At 46.6% G+C, this 16,605-nt stretch overlaps 1 protein-coding gene across 2 annotated transcripts in view; it reads right to left on the bottom strand.

Annotated features, from left to right (window-relative positions):
• Positions 1 to 1,533: 1,533 nt before the first annotated feature.
• Positions 1,534 to 16,605, bottom strand: part of IDNK (idnK, gluconokinase homolog (E. coli)) — a 17,453-nt gene continuing 2,381 nt past the window's right edge. Inside the window, exons 2-6 of one of the 2 annotated variants that reach the window (XM_012640008.1) lie at positions 13,712 to 13,742; positions 13,255 to 13,341; positions 5,405 to 5,448; positions 2,781 to 3,066; positions 1,534 to 2,559 (exon numbers count right to left, since the gene is read on the bottom strand). In XM_012640008.1, coding sequence (XP_012495462.1) covers positions 2,497 to 2,559; positions 2,781 to 3,066; positions 5,405 to 5,448; positions 13,255 to 13,341; positions 13,712 to 13,742 — 511 coding nt within the window. In that variant the 3' untranslated portion in view covers positions 1,534 to 2,496. Of the gene's footprint in view, positions 3,067 to 5,404; positions 5,449 to 13,254; positions 13,342 to 13,711; positions 13,743 to 16,605 lie in introns of both variants that reach the window. The other variant, XM_012640007.1, reaches the window with a different exon arrangement.

Genomic DNA, 16,605 nt, shown 5'->3' with positions numbered 1-16,605 from the left:
AGTGCCGATTCAGAGGTTGCACATCATCTGTGGCCCTCTGGGAGTTGTCCAATGGGTCCTTGCTCGGTCAGAACCAATCCAGCCCCGAACATCATTGTCACAAGTCTCCCTGCAGCTGCCCCCTGGGTGGGCTCAGCACAAACCGGGTATCCAAACAGGGTCCTGCTTGCCAGACCGCGCCCTGGGCTCCCTGCCCCTGGCTGCACATAAGTCAGCTCTGGAGATTTTAGGCCTGACGTCTGGGCCCCTCACTACACACGCCGCTTCAGTAGGCTCGGAGGTGCAGCAGGGCCTCTGTTTTAAGTGCCTCAGGTGATTCCAACACGTGGTTGAGGTTGAGAAACCACCTTCCTCTGTTTTTCCTTTTCCTGTTGTCCCAGCAGAAGGCTGAGGCCCAGCATGGCAGTCCAGCTGTGGAGCAGCTGCAGTGCTCGGGTTCCAGGCATTTGTCAAGGAATGTGCTTGGCACCCACATGGGAGGGGAGCAGGGGGAAGGGGCACAATCGCCTGGGATGCGTGTCTTTCAGCAGGTCTAAACCCGCATTTTCTAGGCCTTGTCATATCCTTTCTGTCTTAGGAGGGCTGTAGCCTGTGCCAGAGAATGCGAGAAGCCTCATCTTTCACCCCGATGGGAGCCATTTGAGGCCAGGGCTTTGTGCTCCACGCCCTCTGACCCACGCCCTCTGACCCTGCAGGGCGCCCATCGCAGTTCACGGTCCAGACTCACTAGTGCAAACGGGTTACTGATTCCTACGTCGGCTGGACTCTCACCCAGATGGAGTACGTTCATTGGACACCTTCAAGGGCTTGAGCCTTGAATACGAGGGTTGATGTACACCGAAGCCAGGCAGGAGGTACTCCACACAGCTTGGCAGACAGGAAAATCCCAGGTTCCACATTTTCTTAGGCAAAGGCCATCCGCCCACTAGCACATACTCCGTTTGCAGTTCCCGAGTCAAAGAGGGCATGCCCTTATTAAAGGAAACACAGGTAAGGGGTCCTAAAACTCACTCTCTGGCCAGAGCTAAGCGGTGAGCCTGCAGGTGGCCCTGGTTGGGACAGAGGGATAAAGTGTCTTCCTGGAGCCCAGTGTGGGGAAGGGCTCAAACCAGGCCCACATTGGCCAGATTTCGGCCTGCACGGCGGGTGCCCTGGCGAGCTGCCCAGCACCTCTGACCTCCCTGCCTCATCGCCCAGCCCAGCTGCTGCCGTGCCACTGGCGCGCTCCCGCCCATCGGAGGGTTTCGTTCCAGGTCTTGGCCGCAGCAGAGTTGCTGCTCTTTCTTCACCTGCCCAGCGCCCGTCACTGACGGCTTTTCCGCGGGAGGGCAGGCGGGCAGGAGCCCAGCCTCACAGGGGTCTTCCTGGACCCCAGGGGCCTCTGTAAAATGCGGGCTGGACTGGCTCAGCAAGTCCACACTGCATTTGCTCGAGTTCCACCTTTGCAGTTTTGTATATCCGCGAATCATGTACTTTTTATCTATTTACCTTGAAATGACCCATTTTATTTAAATATATTTAGTTTTACAGAAACTGTTATGTGACTACTTCTAATGGAAAATGGACACTTGCCTTAAATAGAAGGAAAGGTAGAAACAACAACATGAAGTGATTCGGTTGTGGAGAGACCGGGTGTCTGCCTGGGGACGGAGCCTGCCGCTGCTCTCGCTTGGCCGGTGCTGGAGAGAACTGAAGACGTTTGCACAAAACCGCCGCTCTCGGCAGAGTGACAGAGAAAGGTAGGGGGCAGCCTTTCCGGTCTGTGCCTGAGATCACTGAACCTGAAATCCCACACCTGTGTGTTCTCAGCAGCGCTGCCGCTTCGGGCTGACCGCTGGGGTCTCTCTGCGGCACTGATCTCAGCAAATTCATGGACAATTCGGAGTAGGACCTTCTAAAATGACCTATTTTGATAGCTCCCCTACTTGGAAAACATTTTTTACTCGAAAATAATTGTTTTCAATCTTTATTCTACCAAAATGAGTCCTTTGATTATCATATCAAATTTTGTTGACCAAACACTACCTTTCACGTAGGAATTTTTAACTTTTCTATATTTAAATTTTATCTATCTCACAAGTGCTCAGCAGAGACAGAGTTCCCACTTTGAGTTGACATAATTTTAGCCAAAAGGCAGGAAACTTGGTATTGCCGCTGGTGAATATATTTGCATTGGGCTGTTTGAGGAACTGGACAGTTTGCTTGTTCTCCCATTACTACCTTTTGGGACCTTAGCGTAAGAGCCATTGCTCGGAACCACAGCTCCAGGACAGAGGGAGGATTAGGAGGTGCACAGTGTGAAGAGACTTCTGGTGGGAGGCTGGTTTTGTACAAGTTTCTGCTCCTGAGACCAATTTCCAGGGGATGCCAAGGATCGCCAAGTTTCATTTATTTGTACAGATACAGGCATGAGCAAGAATATTCTAAACATGATTTCCGTCATTGACTACAGAATTTCCTCTGATCATTTGATTGGGTCACAGATGAATTTAAACTTCAATTTAAACTTGACTTTTGAAGTTCCCTCTCCTCTTCTCTGGATGTGCCAGCACGTGATTCCTAAAAATGCATCCAAAAAAGTCTGTCTTGACACACTGTGGTTTGTTCACCCTAAGAATTTAGAATACAGCAAGGGCCAGGAGACTGGAACAATGTTTGGGATGGGATAGAGATTTATGCCTAATTCTGTCCGGATCATTGCTACAAAGCAATTCTCATTTCATTTTTAGAGTTTCCATAATTGTAGCAATTATCTCTGGAAGATTTTTGTCCACACTTACTTGGATAAAGTTTTCTGGAGCTGCTGGTGGCTCTAGAGTCTCAAACTGGGACTGCAGTAACTCAGGGGGCATAAAATGTCCTTTTCTTTGGAGTAAGCGTCCAGAGATGACCTCAAACGACCCGCTTAGATGGACCACGAAGAGCTGCACGTCACCTGGCTTCTCTTCCTTTCCCAACTCCTCACTCTTCAGAGCTGCACCATCTTTTCCTCGTATTAAGATGTCTCTGTACATTTTCTTCAGGGCCGAACAGGCTAGAACCACACACTGTCCTGAGGTTACATCTCTGTTTAAAAAGGAAAAAAAAAGGGAGGCTAAAGAACGAAGATATTTAAAATAACTGGTATCGATTCGAGGGGGAGGACTACAGCCCTACTTCTCTGCCAGTGGCAGCTGTTAGAAGATGCTGGTTAAGCATCAGGCAGTCCTGGCTGTGAGTTAAAGATCTTCCACTTGCGAACTGAGCAATCTCGGGCAAAGGTGTTCCCCTCCCTGGACATCCAGTTTATCGTCTGGTAAGCAGGGCTACTCAGGGTACCTGCCCGTAGAGCTGTCGTACGGAAAAACTCGGTCCAGATGCCTGGTATACAGAAGTGCTCAGTAAGTGTTGCTTCTGCTCCCGTGGGTGCGGGACGTGGCCGAGCCTCAGTGTGTGCACACGGGGCCGCCAGCACGCACCTGCGCCTTGCAAACAGCTTGGCTCGGTCCTCTGCAGGTTGTTCAGTGATTTGAGTTCTACAAGTAACTCCTGCGGCTCCTACTCTACGATGTGGCGGGAACGTTTTGGGGGAGCTGCCAGTTCAGAGCTGGAGACAGCAGGAGAGGAGGGAGCATCAGTGTCTGTGAGGGCAAGGTGAGCAGGATGTGAGAAGTTTCCAGGGACGCACTAAGGAAAAAACTGAGCCAGAAACAGAGGCAGCAGGACACAGCACCAGCAAGTGAGCCCCGGCTTCCACCCAGCTGCCGAGTCGGGGAGCAGTCATCCTGGGCAAGGATGGGACCTCTTGGCTCCACCCCAGTCAAGAGGTGGGGTGCAAACACTGGCTTGGGTATCTAGTAGAAAGTTCTCTTCGGAAATAAGAGTTCTGAAGCCCCCGTTTTTGCAGCCAATAAATGGTATTAGCAAACATAAAAATACTAAAAAAGCAACAATAATATATCCACTCACAGGAAGTTTATAGTCAAGTTGGGCAGAAACAGACTTAACTGTAGAAAGAAGAAAAAAGTCATCATGAAAATAAAATTCTAGTTTACACAGGGAAGAAGTTAACAAAAAAGCAGTTCTGCTCTTTCAAATGACTCAGAAAAAAGACAAACAATATAACCAAAAAGTGGACAAAGGACAGCAATGGACAACCGACAGGACATGACATCCAAATGGGCAATAAACATAGGAAAAGGTGCTCAGCCCCACTGGGCACCATGGGAATGCAATTAAATGATCATTTCTCACGCATCACACTGATAAACATTTCAGAGCTTGACGACAGTCATTGTGGGCAAGGACAGGAGGAAACAGATCCCCTCCTAACAACGCTGGTCGGAGCGGGCCACGGTAAAGACTTGGGGGGCTGACGTGAGGGGCCTCCCTCTGATCTCAGGGCCAGGTTGGACGGGAGACCCTGTGCTGGAGTGTTTCCTCAGAAACAAACTTCCGTACTGAGCTCCGGCTCCTCCTGAGGACCGTGGCAAGAGCGTGTTTGTTCTGGGCCTGGAGGTCTGATCCGTGTGCTCTGTAGGGTCCTCACTGCTGCCTGCTTCCATCTCAGGTCAGTGAGTCTGTTTATGTTGGGGACCCGGTGGGCAGGAGTTCTCAAACCCTGAACCCCTTAAGTCAAAGCCCTAAGCCAACATGGTGGGGCTGCCAGCCATGTCAATGGGGTGTGCAAAAGGCAAACGGAATTTGTAGTCCTAAGTATATGCTAACTTCATAGGGCCCAGATGGTTTTAGGCTGTTAAAATATGACATCATCTTAGGAAGCAAGATTTGTAACCCATTCCCAACCCCCTGGCTTTTCCTCATCCTCCTTCGTGTCCCAACCAGTGGGGGCAGGCCGGTAACGTAGGGGACCATGTCTGCTCAGAGGCCTGCCACAGTGCTGGGCCATGTGGGACTCCAGTCTTGGTGGCTAATTATCTGCTGACTCATAAACGGCCTCAGGTGTTCCTTGCAGGCCACAGCTTGAAGCAAGGGGAAGAAAAACTGGTGACTAAGACAGGCAATAACAGAGGTGGCATCAGTGAACATTGAGCACCTACTATGTGTTAGATACGTTCTAAGTGTTACCCACACACCATCTCAGTTATTCCTCACAACAATCTGTAAGTAGAAACTACATTTTTACTGATGAAGAAACAGGTTACGGGAACCAAGTGGCTCATCAAAATTCCTAGCTACTAATGATGGAGCCGTCTAGAAGGTTTGTCTCCAGAGTCCGGCTAAACTACATGCTGCCTGTGGCTGGCTGGAGTCATTGTTCATTACTTGACAGAAGTGAATTCGATTTATGGGATCCTTTATCATCAGTTAGTTGTGATTTCGAGAGTGTATTTTTTGTTTCTCTGTACTTTCTGATGGGTTCTCTTCACTCGCTGACTTATGCCAAGGCCTGATGGTCTCTTACCTTAGTAAAATGTCATGCAAATTGCAGAGCCATGGAATCCTGTCCTGAAATTAAAGCAGACACAAAGTGGCTTTTCCAGGTATTGTTTGTTTGCACAGAAACACAGTTATATCATGTTCACAAAGGTTAAGGCCCAGAGGTCAGTGGTGTTGAGAAGTAGGCCATGCACAAGGCAGAGGCGCCAGTCCCTAGGCAGTTAACCACAGAAACAGTGTCTTGGTTCAGGTGTCAGTGGCTGTTTCATAATAATAAAAGTTGCCCTAAAGTACCAGTATGTATCTCTCCCCGTCTTAATCTCCCCACTACATATACATTTTCCCTGGTTCTGATATGTTTACAAACCTTTTATTGTGTTGCATGGATTCTTTGCCTCTGATCTCAAATGCAGAGGGGTATTCACATGAACCCCTATGTCAGCTGTCCCCAGGTCCTAGTCCTCAAACCAAACTCCCTTCAGATAAAAGCACTGTAAGAAATTTCCATTTTTGACAAATAGAAGACAGAAGTCTACATAGCACACCCTACAGTGTTTCACAAAGAAATCTCCCTGAGATATGTTCTCTCCGTCTTCCTGGGGTAAATCCTGATTATTGGCCACAGTGCATTGAAATACAAAAACAAAAAACTTTTTATTATGGACAATTTAAAACATACTCAAAAGCAGACAGAACAGTACAAAACACACCTCTACATACCATTCATAGAGGTTTTAGAGCTTCAGCAATTTTCAACCTGCGATTAGTTTTGTTTTATATATACCCCCAGCCATATCCCCACCGTGGCTCCCCACTCTTCCACCAGAAATCCCTTAGGATTTCCCAACCTTTTTGGCATCAAGGACCGTTTTCATGGAAGACAATTTTTCCACGGACTGGGGAGGTGGGGATGGTCTGGGGATGATTCAAGCGCATTACATTTAGTGTGCACTTTATTCCTATTGTTATTACATTGTAACATGTAATGAAATAATTGTACAACTCACCATAGGTTGGGGACCCCTGCCTTGGGAGTCCAAATGTAATAGCTACAAAAGTCACACAAGGTAGAGATCAAATGACAACAGCCACATGATTTAGACAAATTTTATCCTAAATGACAATAGCTACATCATTCACACAAATCATTACTCAAATTACAACAGCTACTGTCATGTATACACATGGTAGCTCAAATGTATCTAACAAATGAAACATCTGTTGATGTCAGCACTTGTCTGAATGCATTTAATGGAACACGTGTGGTTTTTTGTAAATGCAGTAACAAGATGACGAGGCTTACCAGCTCCCTATTTGCATACCACAAAGAAATCTGTTAATGAGTTAGAATATACAGGGGCACTTTATGTGCTCTTGAAGAAGAACATATATGTTTAAGGTTTATTATTGGCAAGGTTTTCTAGGACATCCTACTCAAAAACTGTATGTTCTGGGCAATCTGTGAGGAGAAAAAAGTTGGAGGGGCTACATTTATGCAACTTGAAACTACTACTGCAACAGTGTTTCCTGGGCTTATGGCAGGGAACAAGGAAGAAGGGTGTCTAGGATTCGAATCAGGTAGCAGGGACAATTAGCTGGATTGCCTGAGATGTGCAGTAGTTTTTGGAAAATCACCCTGAGGAGAAGCTGCCAATTCAAGCACAAATCTACATTTTCGCCTTCTTTTTCCATTTGTAAGTGTGTGTCGTGTGCTTGGGGAGGCCCAGATACTGTTCTGAGCACTTTTGATCCAACACCCTAGATGTGATCACTCTGCGTTTGAGTAACTTCTAAGGTAACATTTCAACTCATCTTTCTAAATTCTTTTCTTTCTTGTATTCCTCTTGTACTTAGCCAAGCTTTTCTCCCACATTCATGGACTAATGGAAATGAAAAAGATAGTATTGCTGTTTATAAGCTGACTTTTTTTTTAACTTCTTGGCTATATTTTCTAAAATGGCTCCTCTAACAGAAGGTTGTAATGGGAGAGGCTGGCTGGGCCTTGAAGCCTCACACGTCAGCAGGAAAGTTCTATTTCCCACCCCGGGATTCAATCCTATAAAGTGATGGCACCTGCAGGCCTGTAGGAAGGGAAGCACCAGCCACTTACTTGGTGATGTGGTACAACAAGCATTTAGGGGGCTGATTTCTAACCCCAGAGTGTGTTTTACATGGAAATGGGGGCATCTGGCTTCGAATCACAGAAGTGACGTCAACTTCTATAAAGCTAATGAGTCAAAGGATATATCTCTTCTTATAGCTACAGTGAGGTTCCTTCCTAAGGTCTTTGAAATAAAGGAAATAACATTGTTCTCTAAGGGTTAAATTTAAAGATCAGCAGTTAATGGAACGGAGTGTAGATGTACAAGGTCATGTGAAGTAGCAGGAATGACTCCCAGCTAGCAAGACATCACTGTGATCCAGCTAAATACTTTTACACACATAAAGGCAGCATGTCTGTCCCAGGGAGGCCGGGCGGGCAGGAAGCCCAGAGCAGAGTGCTATCGATTGAAATGGTGAAGCGCTGTCCCCAGGACACGGAGTTTGGCCATTGGCCTTTAAACATCATGTTCTCATTAACAAATCTCTTCCTACTAATGGGATGGATGGTCTTGACCATTAGAAACTTTGGTCCTAACTCTCCCATGTTCACTAAGAAACCTTTTGATTGTGTGCTGGTTTCTGAAAATGTGTGTATCACATTGATGTGAGTGTTACGGGCCATGTGACATATTTCTCTTGGTAAGTTAATCAACTGGCAGTTTGGTTTATCCGGCAACCTTGTAAACCTGATCGGGGGTGTCTCACATGAGGGATGAACTCATGTTCAATGTGTTGACAATATCAAGGGGGTTGGTAAGGCAGAGAGAGCCAGCCCTGGGGTCCTGCCTGGGTGGTCAGCCAGCCTTTCCCACAATGAACCCCGTGCCATTGTACAAGTCTCTCAGTGAAACTTCACTTGAAATCCTGAAACCAGAGCTGTGGGCTGCCAATCTTCATTCAGCAAGAAGAAAGTTCGGATTAGAAGAGGAGATGGTTGGAAGGTTCAGAGGACTGAATGCTAATTTACATATTCCATACCTACTTAAGAGTTCAAGGGGCAATTCGAATCATGAATTAGGACTGTCTCAGAGATGAATAGACAACAAAAAAATTAATTATTTTTGGCATGAGTAAATGTTCATAATGGGTTTTGGATGAACCATGGAGGGAGGAAAATGTGTTTAAATGTCCATACTTCTCTCCTCCCATTAGCAGGACAGACTTGTGTTTTGTTCTTTTGCTCAGATTATATTTTTCCTCTGTCCCATCTGCATAAATGTTTCTATTTGTTTATGCTGTGGAAATGGAGATCAATCTCTGTATTATTTTATGGCTTAGGAAGCAAATACATAATTTCATTAAGCTGAGCGTTGACTATATTATTCATTATATTTTCCATGTGCCTAAAATATTTCATAATAAGAATGAAATAAACAAATTAAAAATAACAGAAAACATGTTTGGGTAGTAAGTTTTCTAGCTTGTGTACAAAAGAAATAGAGCTTTACTTTGAATCCATACTTTTTTATTGTTTTAATAGTGCCTTAATATATGCTTTAGTCGATAATAAAGCATGTTGCTTCATTTAATCATAATAAAATTTAACAAATATAGCTGCTTTCAGACTTTTGCCCGATCAGAATTTATGGCAGACCAGACTAATGACCATGCACCGGTACGGGCTGTGTGCCTCCGTCGCAAAAACGAGAGAAGATTGGCGATAAAAGAGAAGCCCTTTGAACTTTATTTCTGAGATTTCCACATAGGGAGTCATAATTAAATGATTGGGATCTTTCCTTGGAGGATCCCATGAGGCCACAGGGAGAAGGCTTTTCCAAAGCAGCTCCAGTGTGGAAATCAGACTTCTCTCTCCTGACCTGCTCCACGCCAGACCACCCTTCAAGACAGCGCCCTGGACACCGTGACGCTTGGGCCCCTTCCATGCAGGTGCTTGTGGGGAGCTGCCACCCTTATTCCTGCTCTGACCCTTTTCTCTCCAATTAACCAACCCTGATTCACTTCTTGTGAATCATTTGTTCGGTGGACTATCAGGACCTTTAACACAGTAGGAAAAGTATGACCCTTGAGGTTAGAAGGACTCCTCTCACTGTGTGGCTTTGCTCAAGTTACTTAATTTCTCTGTGCCTCTCTTTGTTCATCTGTAAAATGGGGATCATATAAAATTTATTGAGCTGCTTTGGGATTGAAATAAGGAATAAACTCCATTTTAAACATTATTTTTGGCTGATTTATTAATAAGAGCTAACATAAACAGTATTTATTTCCTACTTTGAATTTTTAAAAGAGTTTTAATTTATGAATTTGGTAGATACTGGGCTTTAATTCCAGAAACACTGAATACTAATATGTGCAAAGCGCCATATTGAGCACTGGGATATAAATATGGATGGTGTGGTTCCTTTCCTCAAAGGGATCACAGCTTGACGGAAGAGACAGAGGAGCGGATGATCAATTAGATCACCTGGAGGGCAGTGATGAGAGATTTACAAGATTTATTATACTGAGAAGAGCTATAAGGAATCCCAGGGCTGTCCGGAAAGTATCCAGCCATGGACCTGTTCTCATTATATTAACAATGGCTGGATACTTTCCGGACAGCCCTTGGATAGGGGGAGAGGCCAATTTTAATCAGGCCTCGGGAAGATAAAGAGCATGTTAACTGAAGAAAGGCCTGCCGAGCAGAAGGAAGGGATAATCCAAGACTGGAGCATCCCAGCCTGCATACAGAGACACGACTACACAGAAGACGCAGGTGCTTAGTGCTGATGACAGGAGGTGTTGGAGCTGGTATGTACGGACGTTGTCAGGACGAGATGGTCAAGACCTTGAGTGACCTGCTAAGGAGTCGGGGACCTTACTGTGAGGGTATGAGGAAGGATTTGGATGTATGAGCTACAAATTTTATTTCCTAATATTCATGAAGAAAGGGAATGATGGAGATCTCTTTGCAGATGAAGAAACTGGGACAAGAAGAAGGAGATATTAGAGCAAATTCACTGAGCTCTGTGCCTCCCAAATAGTTACTGTGGAAGATAGAATAAATTGTGAAAGTCAAATACACACAAAAGTCATTGGGGAAAGACAGGAGAAAACAGCCCAGATTAGCATCTCTGCCTCTGGCTCTGATGTTCAAGGTCATCTAGCTTTGATAGTCCTACAAGCAAGGGTGTTGGTGGTGGGGGTGCAGCCCCCAGCCCCAGCCCAGTGTGTGGAGGTGAGCACAGGAAGTGAATAAACATTCTACCAAGAGTTAAATCAGAACATCGTGAGGCCAGAGGAAGCTGCCCTGCCTATGGTTTCAGTGATCTGATGGAAACATCTAGAGAAATAAAGGGCAAAGGGAGAAGAGAGGAACAGATGGTGGTGGAGTGTGTCCAGCTGTTGGGGGAGGCAGAGAGAGAAGGGGAAGGCAGGAGTGGTGGGGAGAAGGGGAGAGGGCTTGGTTTTAGCTGGTACAAAAATTAATTTAAGCACAGAGAGAGAGGAATGCATGGAGGAAGAATGTATACCCTTCCCCCCAACCCCCACCCCCCAGAAAAGGAAGAAAAACTCCAAAATTCAATTAGTAGATATTTTTAGAAGATGAGATCAAGGATGATATATTCTGTGAAAAAAATTTTCAGTACTTTCCAGATGTTCTATGCAATGGACTTTGAAGTCTACTCAGGGGTCGCTGCAGGCTCAGATGGGACAGTGTGGGCCTGACACAGGGGAGACTCACTGAGCATAGCTTCCAAATTCTTTGACATCATCATGTTAATAATTTATCACAGTCTGTGTGGAATAGCTTTCTAGACTGGTGCTGTCCACAGAGCTTTCTGCAATGATGGAAATTTCTACAGCTGTGCTGTCCAGTATGGTAGCCACCAGCCACATGTGACTATTGAGCTTTTGAAATGTGGCTGGTGCAACGCAGGAACTGAATTTTACATTTTATTTAATTTTAATTAGTTTACATTTAAATACCCTTAGAGAGCCATTAATGTGTTCAGCTCAGACCTCAGCCCTGAACCCCCTGAGCACAAAACCCTCCCCAAATGCTCCCCAAGCTCTTCCCTGAGGCAGAATCTGGGCCTCTCTGCCTTGGACACTCTTTACTTAGTATCATGGAGCCCCATGGGGGGCGGGACTGGGTAACTCACTGAGTTCTTGTCAAGAATGTAAGCCATCTGCAGTGGTTCTACCTCTTTCTCTCCCTGTATTGGTTCACTTCAAGGGCTGGCTAACTTGTATAGTTTTTCCTGAAAACTTTTAGTAAGTAACTCATGTTTCTCCCAGTAACCTTTTCTCCGATCCATGAATTCCTCTTCTGGACTCTACCCCCCAATCGATACAGCTTGTGAACAAGAGGAAGGGTGCACAAATGCCATTTTAACATCCATCCACCTTGGTTGCTTTACTTTGTTCTTTAACTTGCCTTTTATTTGCATTCACTAAAGAGAAAAATAAAGCAACACTGGCACAGTGACATTTTACAAACTTCGTAGAAATGGTTTATGTTGTGTGTGTATTATTATCAATAATAATAATTAAAAAAGTGATATTTATTTAATGCTTTGGGTACTCTTCTGTGTACTTTTCTGGTATTATCTCATTTAATCCTCCCAAGAACCCAATGAAATAGATCCTGTTAGTGGCTCAGGTCCTTCAAGGCAGAACACAGGGAAGATAGTGAGGCAGGGAAGGCACCACTGGGGTGAGCAGAGCCAGGCCACTGAAAGTGAACACAACAGTGCTGGTCTTTGGCCAGTTCCCTCTGTTCCTGCCCTTTGGACACACTTAGCGCGTGGACCTAAGCGCCCCAGGGCAGCTCTCGACCTGCCCCCACAGCCTCTCCCCAGTGACAGCCAGTTCTGCCAGCAAGTCCAGTTTGGAACTCTGGTTTGAGAGAGACGCTCTAGGAGATGTGCTCATGGACCTGCACACAGGGCAGTGCTACTCGCTCATTCACTCAAAAACGTGCCACAAATATTTTCTGACGTGTGCTGTGTGTGGGGCCCTGGGATACAATGGTTAACAGAAACGTCCCTGCCCTTTTGGGGGTAAAGTCTAGTTGCAGAGACAAACGTTAGTCAAAGTCTCACACCGTCAATTGCTGAGATACAACAGGGACAAGGGCAACAGTTAAACAGTGCCAGGCGAGTCCATCACGGAGGTTTTACTCACGCCGCGGTCGGTGAGGGCTTCCCTGAGGAAGTGGGTGAGCCTGAAGGACGAGCAGGGCAAACTCGGGAAGAGGGGAACAGGGACTTGAAGGCCTGGTGGGGAGCAGCCCTGCAGGGGGAGGGACTGGGAGGGGCCAGGGTGGCTCCCGTGGAGACAGGGAGTGGATGCCAGGCCACACACGTTTAGCAGTTTAGGTGTTTGGCCTTGACCCCGAGATCAGTGGGAAGCCTCAAAAGGGCCTTAGGAAGGGCAGATGCGGCTGGATTTGGGTTTTCAAAGGTCACTGTGGCTGGGGGAGATGCCAGGGTATGGCGATGGTGGTAGGCTGGTGGGACCTGGAAGAGAAGATGATGAACTTGCCCACGTAGGAGGCGTGGGGAGCCCCTGCCCTCTCAGGGATTACCCTCTGCAGATTCAAATCCTGCAACGAGGTGTTTTGGCAGACTCTGCCCAAGCTGGGGCAGAGGGCGGCTCTGCTCTTGCCTCCGGGTTCAGAGACTGGCTCAAGGCCGGAGCTAACATATGTGGAGCACCTGCACACGGCGGACACATGACTCAGAAACTCGACTACATCAAGGGCTGCAGAGACCTCACCCTGCGTCACCCAGGTGGAATATGTGTGTTGACCCAGACAGTGAACGGTACCTGGTCGTTCAGTGGAATCCCTCTTTCCATCTTCATTCGATTCTCCTCAGGGTGGTAGTCGTCAGCGTCATAGAATTTCCATCCCAGCTTCAGAACAAAGTGAAAGGATACGTGTATGTGGCAGGCCGTTGGGCCCATGTGACAGCCACTGTGGGGTTGCTGATACTAACGGCTACGTGTGGAAACAATCCCACCTCCCTCTGTCCGCATCAGCCCCAAGGACGACCCCAGCAGTGGAGAGCCTTGTCATGCTATTGCACAGTCCCCCGTGGCTGGGCTGCTGCAGTCCCTTTATTTATTCATCGCTATTTGTAATCACCAAGGGGAAAACCAAATTGCTCCAGTGGGTTCAAGGCCACGTGGAGGTGTCTATCCAAATTACTACAGCCCAGAGAAAAGGCGAGAAGCGGCAAGAACACAGTGGCACGTGCACTGACGAGGCATTAGCGTAGCTTACCTCGGATGCCAGCAGGGCGCCCACGGTCGATCTGTTGAGAGGACACAGGTGTTCCCATTACTGCCCTTGAGCAACACGTGGCACTTCCTTCCACCCAAGGACGCCCAGAAAAGAGATGGCTGCCCCAGCCAGTGTTGAAACACCAATCCCCCTGTGACCCTAAAGCAGTGACGCCCCTGACCCTGGAGTCTAGAAATTGGCCTTAGCTGTCCTCCAGGAATGTCGGTGAAGACATACTTAGCCAGCTACCACTATTGCTATTTCAAAAGGCAATATATAAGATCTCATTAAACCCCTGAAGTTTTTTCTTCAATAATCAGTTTTTTGGTCCCTGTTGCGTAGATGTTTATTTGTTCGTGAGAAAATACTGATTAAAAAAGTGATAAAATTCTATTGAGGATATCCAATAGGAGGGGTCTGATGGAGGATTTTATCTTGGGCAGCACGCACGCAAAATTCAGGGGACTCATAAAAGCATAAAAACATTGCCTGGGGTTTAAGACATACTCCTAAAGGACAGGGGTAAATGACTGAAGAATTGCCAGCACTTGTTAAGATCGGGAGTTAAATGTGCTCCATGCAAAGCATCTGCTGACAATCTGTCCGTGCCCTAACGCGCAGCACGTGCGAGTGAAAAGGGTTTGGGTCTCAGAACTGGAGACTGGGGCCAGCCACAGTCACTTTCTGCTGCTAAATGACTGTGCTCCTGGGCCAAGCACCTGTAAGCCTCAGTTTTCTCACCTGCAAAGCAAGGGAACAGAGCTTCATGATGTACCTGTTCACCTCATTTCATCTTTATTGAGCACGTCTAGCTCCCAGGATATACTGGTGAGCCCACTGAGACACGTTCTCAGCCATCTCGAGGTGCACAGTCTAGCACCACAGGTAGTAGTGGAGGCCAGAAGACAATGATTGAAGAAGTGCTTTCTTGCTTGCAATTTCTAAAATGCTGCCCAAGCTCCAATTATTTAGGTACCACCTTCATAATTTTCACTCTATCCTCACGCCATTTCATCATGCCCTCTCTCTCAAGTCTTGCACACCATCTCTACAATTATTTGCTTGATATTTTCATTTGTTTCACTTTAAAAAAATTAAATAAGTGTGTTAAACAAGGGAACTCTCTTTCTATCCCTTATACAAGCTATCATCACTTGCCTTAAATATAAAGTAACTAAAAGGTGTATACAAAGAAAACAAAACAATGTGATTAAATTCTAACTGGATATTGTTGCCTAGCAAGGGCCCTGTCTCTCTTTTGCTGAAAAGGTATCAGAAAGGTGTTAAAGACACATTTGTACCAGGCTGAGACCCTGAGACCTGCTCCTTCATGTAACCAACGGACTGAAAGAGCACTGAAACATTTCTCATTATGTTCACTCTACTGACGGCTGCAAAGGGAGACATGTTGCGGCTTGCTGACGGATAAACCCTCCCAGCCAAAATCCATGGCTGGGGAAGCCAGAGCTGTGCATAACAGAAATCACACTTAAGACCAAGGTAGATTAGCTGTGAATGATCACGCCAGCTACCACGCATAATTTAAAAGTAGAGCTACATAGATTTGGGTGTAGACTGGCAGGAAGGAGATCGGAAAGGAAAAGCCGCTGTCTGCTACTCTATCCAGATCTCCCAAACCAGAGAACACCTCGAATATGCGCCAGGGGCCCTGGCCGAAATAAGGCACAGTTCTTGGCTCATAGGAACCTGGTCGGACCCAAGCCTTATAAACCAAGGTTTGGGGTCCAAATGTCTCCCACTGAGTTGGTCTAAATCAGGACTTATAAAGACAGGAGGCCAGTGTGGGAGAGGAAAGGGATGCAGAATAAATGAGAAAAATATTCCAAAGATCAGAGCTTGTTCCAACAGCAGAGAGAAGGAAACCTAGAAAGAGATGCTGAGGGTGGACCCCGAAAGTGGTTCACAAAAGTCACCAAAGAACTCAGTTGCTACACCCGCTGATCAGTATAATCAAGCCTCAGTCTTTTTATTACTCAGCTAGTCAGCACCGTTTGACACATCTCCCTGACCTTCAACCACTGGGGGGCCCCATGGCTCGGTCCTCGGACAGCTTCTTTTTTTACACTCACTGTTTTGGTGACCTCAACATCTTAGGTCTTTAAATACACTCATGTACCAATGATTCCCATATTTACATCTAAAGTCTTTCTCCTCTGACTGCTGGACTTGGATATCCAACCATCCCCTTGACGAATCCACTTGATAACTGATCGGCACATCCAACATATCCCATATTGAGCTTCTAAGGTTTTCGTCCAGATCTGCTCTATCTACTGCTTCCCATCTCAGCGCGTAGCAACTCCCTTCTTCCAACTAAAATCCCAAACCATCCTTGACTGCTCTCTCCCTCTCTCATATGCCACGCCCAGTCCACAAACACATCTTTTTGACACTATCTCCAAAATATCTCCAGCACGGGACCACTTCTCTCCACCTGCCTTGTTTCTCTGGCCTCATCTCCATCATTCTTCCCCTCACTCAGCCAGAATGGCCTTGCTGGTCCTTGAAGAAGCCAAGCCTCAGGATCTTTGAACTTGCCATTCCCTCTCCCTCTTATGACCTTTTCCCAGCAGCCACATGCCTTAGTCCTGCAGTCCCCAACCCCCGGGCTGCAGCCCATTACCGGTCCATGGCCTGTTAAGAAACGGGTTGCACATGACCACCTGAGCTCTGCCCACCGCCATCCCCAGTCCGTGGAAAAACTGTTTTCCATGAAACCAGTCCCTGGTGCCAAAAAGGTTGGGGACTGCTGGCTTAGTCCCTCGATTCCTGTGGTCTTTGCTCAAATGCCAGTTCCTTAGAGGAGCCTTCCCTGACTACCCCACCTGGTACTCTTTTTTCCCCTTCCCTTCTTTTTTTTTTTTTTTTTTTTT

The sequence above is a fragment of the Propithecus coquereli genome, unplaced genomic scaffold (assembly GCF_000956105.1).
Source record: "Propithecus coquereli isolate 6110/MARCELLA unplaced genomic scaffold, Pcoq_1.0 Scaffold147, whole genome shotgun sequence".
NCBI classification, from domain to species: Eukaryota; Metazoa; Chordata; class Mammalia; order Primates; family Indriidae; genus Propithecus; species Propithecus coquereli.
The sequence above is the reverse complement of the archived record's forward strand: the minus strand, read 5'-3'. Positions and strand labels throughout refer to the sequence as shown.